This window comes from Anopheles darlingi, chromosome 3 (genome assembly GCF_943734745.1).
Source record: "Anopheles darlingi chromosome 3, idAnoDarlMG_H_01, whole genome shotgun sequence".
NCBI classification, from domain to species: domain Eukaryota; kingdom Metazoa; phylum Arthropoda; class Insecta; order Diptera; family Culicidae; genus Anopheles; species Anopheles darlingi.
The window spans coordinates 63,234,659-63,247,041 of NC_064875.1; the positions used below are offsets into that span (position 1 = coordinate 63,234,659).

A 12,383-nucleotide genomic window follows, 5' to 3' on the forward strand; every position below is an offset into this window, starting at 1 on the left:
GCGCAGCGCAGTTTGTCATTCTGACTCTACGAAAGAAACCCTGACCAACGGTAAAGCGTCAACAATTGACCCGCGTTTACGCTCCGAGATTGTTGCCTCCCCTGGAACGCATCCTGAGAACTACTCGCCCAGCAATAATCTAACGGAACACGCTAATCACTCACGACCCATCGACCGACCGCTGCTTTTCTTCTAACGGAAAGCGAATGCAGTTTCCTCGGTTAAACGCCGGAGCGAATGCGCAAAAAAAACAGTGTAAAATTCCGGATCGGATCTTGATTACGCGGAAAAGGCGCATTGTAGGTCCGAGTGTGTTAATTGCTGGCAGGGCACTTAACGTGCACTAGGTGCAGGTCTTCCAAGTGATGCGTGCTACGAAACAATCGTCCGTAAATGATCGATCCGTAGCAAATTTATGCGCAACGTACGCAACGGCACTCCGGCATTTTGCTCCAATTTGGTCTCTAATTTGGTGCGTTTTTCCGAACGTTTTAAGGGGCCAGAGACGGAAAAGGCGGGCATCTCTGACACAGCGTAGCGCAAGTGCACACACGCGCAACGCACAACCTCGGGAAGCGATGCATTTGCATACGACTTTGTTGTGGCGTGTGTCGCCAGCTGGCTGGGAGTGTGCTGCCTAGGCCATTCAGGTCCGGCTCCGGGAGTTGACAATTCATTATCGATTCACAACACAACAACGTCGTGCGTACGAACTGACCGTCAGTGCCGGCTGTTCAGGTGCACCTAATTAGGTATCTAAGTGGACCGATTCTTTTGGGATGGCATGCATTCGAAGTAGCGCTCCGGAGTGTTAACCGTAACCGATGTACTAACTATGTACTAATAGATTGTATGAAAGATCTGCTTTGCTCCAATGTTCTCTGTCGATAATTTTATACAAAGGAAATCGTTCTCGATCACTCATAAAAGTTTCGTAGGCGCATACCAACAGCTCTGTTTCAATCAACTGCTTGAACAGAATGCTACTAGAGAACGTGTAGAGCTTATATCGTACCAAAGGCGAATTTCGCGCTGAAACGCTTCGTTCGGAAGAGACATTGACCCAAATTTCATCAACAAAAGTATGAATCGTATCGTCTCTGCCTCCTCTGTTTACCAGTCGACAGCAGGTAAATGACCTTACTTATCAACGATGTGGCGTACCTTTTCACTCACTTCTATCTGTTTCGATCACGCTCATATGTGAAGTATATACCAGTACACCTTGTTGTTTTTCTTCCTATGAAACAGCTGCAGAACAACCGAGCAGTTTCCACTATAAAATCTCAGCTCGATCCCGATTCAAACTCAAGTCATATCCAGATAGGATCAAAGTGTGAAGCCAACATGAAGTTCTACAACACTCTCGTCCTCGTCTGCCTTCTAGTGGTAGTGGTCATCTCTAGCACTATGGCAAAACCAACTAGTGAAGAAGATTGAATGTTAACTCGCTTTGAAGGGGATGTAAAGTTGTAGCTGTTTCCAATTAAATGGACAATAAAATATTAAGTTCATTAAGCTATAGAGTACGTGAACCAAGCTGAGTTAGAAGAAAGATTGCGATTCACCGAAACTCGAGGAATCGATTGACAGCCACTGTGAGATAATTTTACGAGACTCTTTGGATGAATCGGATTGTAACTGGATGAAAAATTGTAGTAGTTTACAGTTAAATAGACAATAAAGATTGAAATTAGAAAGTAAACAATATTATATGTTGTACAATCTTGCGAAGGGATGATTATTTCTTTACTACACGGCGATACTTCACCAATTTCTAACTATTGGTAATATTCGAGAACAGCAACAAAAGTTCGAGATTAAAAAACGTATCGTATCTTATCTGCCATGTGTGTTTACCCTCGGGTTCAACGACCGTGTTATAGCGTATACAATTTTCGATGACAACACGGACATAATTATAATTATGATATATCTTTTCTTTCGACTTTGTCTCACGCTCACGTGTGTAGTATATCCTTCAAAACAACTTTTTGTTTTTCTTTCTCTGAAACAGCTGTGGAAAAAACGGGCAATTTTCACTATAAAATCTCAGCTCGATCCCGTTTCCAACTGAAGCCATATGCAGAAAGGTTCAAAGAGTGAAGTCAACATGAAGTTCTACAACGCTCTCGTCCTCGTCTTACTCCTGGCTATGGTGGTCGTCTCTAGTGCTCTGCCGAGTCCAAACCCAGACGCACGCGCAAATCCAGTGGCTGCGCCGGGGGCAGGCCCAGTAGAGTATGGCTCAATAGCCATACGCATATAGAATGCGTGATCCCAGCTGAGGCCGAAGAAAATTGCGATTCACGAGACGAAACACGAGAAATCGATTTTCAGTCACTGTAAGATAATTTTACGAGACTTTTAGCATAAATCGGATTGTAAATGGATCGAAAATTGTAGTAGTTAAATGAACAATAAAAATTATTATAAAAAAGTAAACAATATTTTATGTTGTATAATCTCTCGAAGAGATTATTATTTCTTTACTGCACGGTGTTTCTTCACTAATTTCAAGCCATTGTTACTATTCACGAATAGTAACAAAAATCAAGAACAAAAATAATCATCGTATTGTATCTGCTGCCTATGTTTACCCTCGGGTTCAATGACCACGTGTCTCAGCGTAGAGAGTTTTCGGTAACGACACGCACATTATCTAGCGAGACAATTGTGATGTACTTTTTCTCTCGAATCTATCTGCTTTGATAACGCTTATATGTGAAGGATATGCCAACACAACTTGCTGTTTTCCCTTCTATGAAACAGCTGCAAGCCAGCAGTTTCCACTATAAAATCCCACCTTTAAACTCAAGTTGAATCCAGATATGATCAAGGTGTGAAGCCAACATGAATTTCTATAACGCTCTCGTCCTCGTCATCCTCGTGGCGATGGTGGCCATCTCTAGTGCTCTGCCGAGCCCAAAACCATTCGCTTGCGATGAATTAGATTAATTAGAAGATAATGAGTCACCACAGCTCGTGGAACCGATTGGCAGTCACAGTAGGAAACTTTTATGAGACTTTAACGATGAATTGGATTGCAACCGGATGAAAAGCTGTTTACAACTTAGTTTACAATGAAATAGACAATAAAGATTTATATAAAAAAGTAAAAAAATAATTTATGATGTACAATCTCTCGAAGAGATTATTATTACTTCACTGCAGGGATATTCTTGGCCCATTTAAAGCCACCGTTACTACATTTACTATAGCAAGCATTGTATGTGAAGGCTAAACCGACGTTTTACCCATCGCAAAGCAGAACCTTGACCGTGAAGTACAAACCATGACATTCAAAAACAAAATGAAAGTAAAAAAACGAATCGTCTCAATCTTCCACCTGTGTATACTATTTTTTTATCATCCAGTCGAAACGGGTGCGGAGTTTATTGGTTATTGCTGTACCCCGGGCCCGTTTCTCTCACTTGCAGCCCCTTGGTTGCTTAGTAATATGTTTCGTTTCCCAGTGGACGTAGGTGTGTTCACTAATACGGTGCTGGAAACGACAAAAAGGTGTTTTCGTAAAAACACACTACGCTGGAGATAAATGATGATGAGCCTCTCCTCTTACCCCTAGAATGAGAATGGTCTAAGAATGATGAATTTATCTAATGATAGTTAAAAATAATTTCTACAAGAGGTGGCGTGGGAACATACTCTGCAGAACTCCGGTATCTAGCTTTTCCATGCTTACAACGAACCTGTACCTACCTCCGGAAGCAATGGTCCACTGCCCGGAGTGCATCTAACCGACATAAGTAGCCTCTGCAAGCTTTATAACTGTGTCTGATTCTAAATGTGGTTAAACTAGTGACCGGTACAACTGAATATTTTCATATAAATTTAGATCATTATTCAGCCTACAGATCACTTCACACATCTTCGCTACTCACGTATCTGCTAGCGAAACGATTCAAATCGGTGTACTATGTAGTAACAGAGAGATCTGCTTCAATATTCTCTGTCAATAATTTTATTCAGAGCAAATCGTTCTCGATCACGTATAACAGTTTCGTAGGCGCATACCAACAGAACTGCTTGAACAGAATGCTGCTAGAGAACGTGTTGGGGTTGAACAGTATCAAAGGCGAAATTCGCGCTGATACGCTTCGTCCAAAAAAGACATTGACCCAAATTTCAATAACAAAAGTATGAATTGTGTCATATTTGCCTCCTGTCAGCAGCTGGTAAATGGCCTGATTTATCAACGATATGGCGTACCTTTTCACTCGATTCTATCTGTTTCAATCTCACTCATATGTGAAGGATTTACCAGTACAACTTGTTGTTTTTTTCTTTTATGAAACAGCTGTAGAACAACCGAGCAGTTTCCGCTATAAAATCCCTGTGCGATCCCGATTCAAACTCAAGTCATTTCAAGATAAGATCAAAGAGTGAAGCCAACATGCAGTTCTACAACGCTCTCGTACTTCTTTTCCTTCTGGCGATGGTGGTCATCTCTAGTGCTCTGCCGAGTCCAAAACCAAACGCCGGTGCAGAGATAGGGATGTAGAGTTACGCGAACCCAGCTGAGTTAGAACAGATATTGCAAATCAACAAAACTCTAGGAATCGATTGGTAGCCACTGTGAGATAATTTTACGAGACTCTTTGGATGAATCGGATTGTAACTGGATGAAAAATTGTAGTAGTTTACAGTTAAATAGACAATAAAGATTGAAATTAGAAAGTAAACAATATTATATGTTGTACAATCTTTCGAAGGGATGATTATTTCTTTACTACTCGGCGATACTTCACCAATTTCTAACTATTGTTAAAATTCGAGAACAGCAACAAAAGTTCGAGATTAAAAAACGTATCGTATCTTATCTGCCACCTGTGTTTACCCTCGGGTTCAACGACCGTGTGTTATGGTGTATACAATTTGCGATGACAACACGGACATCATTCAGAGAGATAATTCTGATATACCTTTTCTTTCGAATCTATCTCACGCTCATGTGTAAAGGATATATCAACGCAACTTTTTATTCTTCCTTCTATGAAACAGCTGTGGAAAAACCGAGCAGTTTCCACTATAAAATCTCGGCTCGATCCCGTTTCAAACTCAAGTCATATGCAGATAGGATCAAGGTGTGAAGCCAACATGCAGTTCTACAATGCTCTCGTCCTCGTCTTACTCCTGGCGATGGTGGCCGTCTCTAGCGCTCTACCGGACCCAAAACCGTACGCCGATTATTTAGATAATTAGAAAATAGTGAATCACGACAACCCGAGGAATCGATTGGCATTCTGTGTAGAATAAATTCTAGAGAGTTTTTACATGAACTGGATTGCTACTGAATGAAAAGCTATTGTAATCTCCAATTGTCCATGTACAATAGAAGATTAATATAAGAAAGTAAATAAATAACTTTTCATAAACAATCTCTCGAAGAGATTATAATTTCTTAACTGCACGAGATTCTTCGCTTATTTCAAACCGTAACTTTTCAAGAATAATAACAAAAATTCAAGAATACAATTAATTATCGTATTGCATCTGCCACCTATGTTTACCCTCGGTTTCAACGACCGTGTGTTACAGCGAAGACAGTTTTCGATAACGACACGCATATTATTCAGAAAGATAATTATGATGTATCTTTTCTTTCGAATCTATCTGTTTCGATCACGCTTATATGTGAAGGATATACAAACACAACTTGTTGTTTTCCCTTCTATGAAACAGCTGCAAAGCAACCGAGCCGTTTCCACTATAAAATCCCACCTTTAAATTCAAGTTGTAGCAAGATAGGATAAAGGTGTGAAGCCAACATGAAGTTCTACAACGCTCTCGTCCTCGTCTTCCTCCTGGCGGTGGTGCTCATGGATCAGGGGCGCTGTGCCCCTGACTCGGATAAGTGATAGGACCTCCTGAGCCCAGCTGAGTTAGAAGGAATATTTCAAATCAGCCTAGCCCGAGGCTTCAGTTGGCAGTAAATGAACAATTTTTAGAATTTATTCGGATAAAATGTGTTTAAACTGGATGAAAAGCTGTTAAAGTTTCCAATTAATTGTACAATAAAAGATTAATATTAGAAAGTAAACAATATTTTATGTTGTACAATCTTTCGAAGGGATGATTACTTCTTTACTACATGGCGACACTTCACCAATTTCTAACCATTGTTAATATTCGAGAATAGCAACAAAAATTCGAGATTAAAAAAGTATCGTATCTTATCTGCCACCTGTGTTCACCCTCGGGTTCAACGACCGTGTGTTATAGCGTATACAGTTTTCGATGACGACACGCACATCATTCAGAGAGACAATTATGATATACCTTTTCTCTCGATTCTATCTGTTTCGATCACGCTTATATGTGAAGGATATACCAACACAACTTGTTGTTTTCCCTCCTATGAAACAGCTGTAAAACAACCGAGCAGTTTCCACTATAAAATCTCAGCTCGATCCCGATTCAAACTCAAGTCATATCAGGATAGGATCAATGTGTGAAGCCAACATGAAGTTCTACAACGCTTGCCCTCGTCTTCCTCCTGGCGATGGTGGTCATCTCTAGCGCTCTGCCGAGCCCAAAACCATACGGTATCGATGCATTAGATTAATTAGAAGATAGTGAGTTACCACAGCTCGTGGAACCGATTGGCAGTCACTGTAAGATAATTTTACGAGACTTTTACGATGAATTGGATTGCAACTGGATGAAAAGCTGAAATACAATGAAATAGACAATAAAGATTTATATAAAAATGTAAACAAATAATTTATGGTGTACAATCTCTCCAATATCCCTGCAGTGGAGAAATAATAATTTCTCCACTGCAGGGATATTCTTCGCCCATTTCAAGCCATTGTTACTACATTTTTTTAAGGCAAGTCACGGGTTGTTGTTTGTACTGCGTTCACAATATGAAATTATCTGGATTTCAAGCATTTTAGCTGCAGTGAGAAATGCTTTGTGCTCGTTTTTCTCTTACCGTCTTTGTCATTTTATATGCCGTCTACTTCTTTGTACTGTCCTGTGTTAAACAAGTTTAGGAAAGTTTTCCAAAGTCCAAAAAAGAATTTTCTGCTAAGCTGGATTTTCAGCTATGAGATTCAGTTCATATTCATTCAGTTCAGTATTTGCATCCTATCCTTACAGTTTACCGGTAGGTTTTAGCAATGCTGTACAGCGGAAACATGTTCTTGTATACAACATCTCGAATAGATAATTGTTTCTTTACTTCACGGAGTGTCTTCACCGATATTCAGCCATCGTTACTACATTTAATATAGCAAGCATTGTATAGCAGAACCTTGACCTTGAAGTACAAACCATGACATTCAAATACAAAATGAAAGTAAAAAACGAATCGTTTCAATCTGTCACCTGTGTTTGCTATTTTTTTTATCAGACAATGGGAACGGGCCCGGGGTTTATTGGTTATTGCTGTACCCAGGGCCCGTTTCCTTCTCTCGCAGCCCCTTGGTTGCTTAGTAATATGTTACGCTTCCCAGGGGACGTAGTTGTGTTCACTAATACGGTGCTGGAAACGACAAAAAGGTGTTTTCGTGAAAACACACCACGCTGGAAACAAATGTTGATGAGTCATTTTTTTCACTCAATTCCATCTATTTCGATCACGCTCATATGTGAAGGATATACCAGTACAACTTGTTGTTTCCTTCCTTCCTTCTATAGAACAGCTGCAGAAAAATCAAGCCGTTTCCGCTATAAAAACCAAGCTCGATCCCGATGCAAACTCAAGTTGTATCAAGATAGGATCAAAGAGTGAAGCCAATATGCAGTTCTACAACGCTCTCGTCCTCGTCTTCCTCCTGGCGATGGTGGTCATCTCTAGTGCTCTGCCGAGCCCAAAACCATACGATGGCATTGATAAGCGGTGATCCCAGCTAAGTTAGAAGAGATATTGCGAAGCAACAAAACTCGAGGAATCGATTGGCAGTCACTGTAAAATAATTTTACGAGGCTTTTACGATGAATTGGATTGCAACTGGATGAAAAGCTGTTTACAACTTGGTTTACAATGAAATAGACAATAAATATTTATACGAACAAGTGTACAAAGAAGTTATGGTGTACAATCTCTCGAAGAGATTATTATTTCGCCCATTTAAAGCCATCGTTATTACATTTACTAAAGAAAATCACGGGTTGTTGTTTGTACTGTAGTCCTGCGTTCATAATATGAAATTATCTGGAGTGCAAGAATTTTAGCTGCAGTGAGAAATGCTTTGTGCTCGTTTTTCTCTTACCGTCTTTGTCATTTTATATGCCGTCTACTTCTTTGTACTGTCCTGTGTTAAACAAGTTTAGGAAAGTTTTCCAAAGTCCAAAAGAAAATTTTCTGCTAATCTGGATTTTCAGTTATGAATTGTATCGTATTTGCATCCTATCATTACAGTTTACCGGTAGGTTTTAGCAATGTTTTACGATATAACAGTTTCGTAGGCGCATACCAACAGAACTGCTTCAACCTACTGCTTGAACAGGATGCTGCTAGCGAACGTGTTGTGGTTATACAGTACCAAAGGCGAAATTCGCGCTGAAACGCCCGTCCGGGAGAGACGTTAACCCAAATTCACCAACAAAAGTATGAATTGTATCGTATCTGCCTCCTGTCGGCAGCTGGTAAATGGCCTGATTTATCAACGATATGGCGTATCTTTTCACTCGATTCTATCTGTTACGATCACGCTCATATGTGAAGGACCAATACAACTTGTTGTTTTCCTTTTAAGAAACAGCTGTAGAACAACCGAGCAGTTTCCACTATAAAATCCCAGCTCGATTCCAATTTAAACTCAGGTTGTATGAAGATAGGATCAAGGTGTGAAGCCAACATGCAGTTCTACAATGCTCTCGTCATTCTCGGTCTCATGGCGGTGGTGGTCATCTCTAGTGCTCTGCCGAATCCAAAACTAACCCCAGCGACACCGGTGCCAACTCCTGAACCCATAGAGTAACGTGAGCCCAGCTGAGTTGGAAGAAATATTACAAATCCCTACTGGTCGGCGAATAGATTGGCATTCACTGAAGAATAGTTATTTGAAGCCTTTAGATAAACTATATAGATTGCAACTAGATGGAAAACTGTTGTAGTTTCCAATTAAATGGACAATAATTTTGATTTAAGAAGATACACAAATAACTTCTGATAAAAACACTCTCAAAGAAATTACTGTTTCTTTACAGCAAGGTGAATCTTCATCCATTTCATGCCGTTGTTACTATTCAAGAATAAAAACGAAAAAATCTAGAATAAAAATAAGTATCGTATAGAATCTGCCACCTGTGTTTACCCTCGGGTTCAACGACCGTTTGTTATAGCTTAGTAAGTTATCGGTAGACATGTAGACAGTATACCAACAAAACTTCTATTGTTTCCTGTAATGAAACAGCTGTAGAACAACCGTGCAGTGTCCACTATAAAATCCCAGCACTATCCCGAGCCAAACTCAAGTTGTATCCAGATAAGATCAAGGTGTGAAGCTAACATGCAGATCTACAACGCTCTCGTCCTCGTCATCCTCCTGGCGGTGGAAGTCATCTCTAGTGCTCTGCCGAGTCCAAACCCAAAGGCTCGTGCAGGTTTATGGGAATAGAGTAGCTGAGTTAGAAGAAATATTGCGAATCACCAAAACCTCGGTTGGATTGGCAGTTACTGTAGTGTACTTTTACGAGACTCTAAGGATTAATTGAATTGCAATTGTTGTAGTTTTAATTTAAAAGGAAAGTAAACGATAAATTTGACCAAATAAACAATTATTGGTTAGTATACAATATCTCGAATATACATATTTTTTCTTTATTTCACACAGCTTCTTTCTTGATTTTAAAGCTTTGATGGTACATTTACTAAACCAAGCCCCGTGTTGCCCTTTGTACCGTAACGAAGGCGAATTTATATTTCGTTCATTGCATGATTGTTGTCATATGAAGTGTATTCAATTTCTAAATTGTTGGTATTTTTCACAAATTGACAATGACAATGCTTCAGTATTCCAACTTGCAAACACAAAAGCAGCAATACGATACCACATCGCAGTACAAGCACCTGTGTCAACATGCTTCATACCTCTACTCAGTATCATTCTCATTAGTCAGTACTCTGGAAATATTTCGTTGATGGTACCAAAAATTCATTATGGTCCATCCGCTACTTTCGAATAGATGATGCGAGAACAAAATACCATTAACCATGTAGGTTAACAACATTATTGTTATTTCATATTGTTTCAAAAGCAAAATGTAGCACACGTTCATATTTGAAGGATACAATGTTGTTCGTAGCTTACACACTTTGTTGTTTTTCCTTCTATGAAACAGCTGTGGAATACGCGAAGCGTTTCCATTATAAAATCCCAACTCGATCCAAATTCAAACTCAAGTGTGAATTCAGATAGGGTCAAAGTGTTAGCCAGCATGAAGTTGTACTACGCTCTCGCCCTCCTGACCCTCCTGGCGATGGTTGCCATCTCTAACGCTCTGCCACGGCCACAAGAAGCTGCGGATAAAGCTGAACGTAGCGCCTATGGTGAAGGGGAGCTCGTCAGCCCAGTTGACTTGGAAGAATTATTCAAAATCGCCACAGCAAGAGGAATTGATTGGCAGCAACTGTGGGTCAATTTTTCGAAATTCTTTGAACAATCAAATGGAAAATAAAAGACAGAATGCAGGAGGAAATTCAAATATGCTCTGGTGTATAATCTGTCGAATAGATAATTGTTTCTTAAGTTCACGGAGTTTCTTCGCCGATGTTAAGCCATCATTACTACATTCCCTATAACAAGCATTGTATTTGAAGGCAAAACCATCGTTTTACCCATCCCATAGCAGAACCTTGGACTTGAAATACAAACAATGACATTCAAGTACAAAATAAAAGTAAAAAAACACGAATCGTCTCAAAGTCTGCCACCTGTGTATACTAATTCGTAGCTGAAAACGACAAAAAAGTGTACCACACACCGCGCTGGAGATGTACCTGCTAGCGAGACGATTCAAATCACATTTCCACCAAAACAAGCACTCACGCTACGTAATATTTTTGGTTCCTCCTTTATAACACGTATCAGCATCTGTTGTAAACGTTAGTCTATCGCTTGAGAATTAGAAAAAAATTATTCACATCATGAAGTTCTTCCAGTTTGTGGTTTTCTTGGTTCTGCTAGTAGCAGCTACGATCACCGTAGCTCGTCCGTATCCGGGCAAAAAGGGTTCTACCAAAGATCCCTCGGTTGGAGAAGTAACCGAAAGTGGTGGTCCAAGTGGCAGAAGACTCGCTACGATCATCGACATCAAGGGCCTCTTCACAAATGGACCAACGTTCCCGGAAATCCCCAAGGACTGGTAAATGGTGGACCAGGAGCGATGTGTTAACCATAATATTGAAAATAAATTACAAAAACTGAGAAAAAAGTAACATTTTATGCAGCGTTTTTCTTGCAGAACTGTTGAAATTCAATCACATAGTTTTAAGCAAAACAATAATTGATTGAAAGATTGCATTCACATAACACTACATGTTTTATTTAACAATCGATACATAATCTCTTGTCGGTTATTCAAACCACAAAATGCATTTTGGTGCATCGCAATCCCGCTGTTACTAACAGCTCTTTCCTTTATTGCTTGATTCCATTGCACTACTTATGCTAAAGCTGTAACGAATCTAATGCGAGAATTCTAGGCGCTCGTATAATTCATGTCTAATTTGTTCTGTATAATCATGCTTCGTGCACAGTATGGTTGTAAATGTAATAGTATCTCGATATTGTTGATGTAAATATGACAGTCGTTGCATTCTGTCCAAATACACGAGAACGCTCATCTCTTCGTCCACTCGTCTGCGTACCAACCAGTTCTAAGGAAGTATTTGAGAAATAAGCATTCTAACACTCTCAATTATGATAAATAGTATCAAATAACTGACGCTAAATACTCTCGCTTTTCTTTCTGCACAGTCTACACTTCCTTATCTAGCAATGCACACACGTTTCGAAAACAGACCCTCATAAAGCTCTCTGGCTTATCACTTTCATTTCGATTATCGGAACGCATCATTTGAACTACCTGCATAACTTATTTACAGAATTAACACTAGTTCTAACAAGGGAGTTCGATCTTTCTCAAGCGATCGGAAGGCATTTACTCTTGTAGAGTAGGGATGGAATGCACGAATGACCATCTAGCCACTAGTGAAGGTTTCAGCTACTGTATTCGTACTAGAACTAAAATAAAGTTAGACTTATTAGCGTCTAGATGAATAGGGAACACTCTGCCGGGTGGGAGAGATTTTACGGAATAAAAAAAATAACAAAGGCAGCAACAGGCATCAATCACGTTGCTTAGATCATGGTAACCAACGATTCCAGGTTCAACTCGGGTGGTATTTC

At 39.8% G+C, this 12,383-nt stretch overlaps 1 protein-coding gene across 4 annotated transcripts in view; it reads right to left on the reverse strand.

Annotated features, from left to right (window-relative positions):
* Positions 1–11,495: 11,495 nt before the first annotated feature.
* LOC125954406 (unconventional myosin-Va) overlaps positions 11,496–12,383 on the reverse strand; it is a 12,939-nt gene continuing 12,051 nt past the window's right edge. For all 4 annotated transcript variants that reach the window (XM_049684680.1, XM_049684679.1, XM_049684678.1 and 1 more), the window contains one exon: positions 11,496–12,383. This exon is cut by the window's right edge and continues 186 nt beyond it. In XM_049684680.1, coding sequence (XP_049540637.1) covers positions 12,336–12,383 — 48 coding nt within the window. In that variant the 3' untranslated portion in view covers positions 11,496–12,335.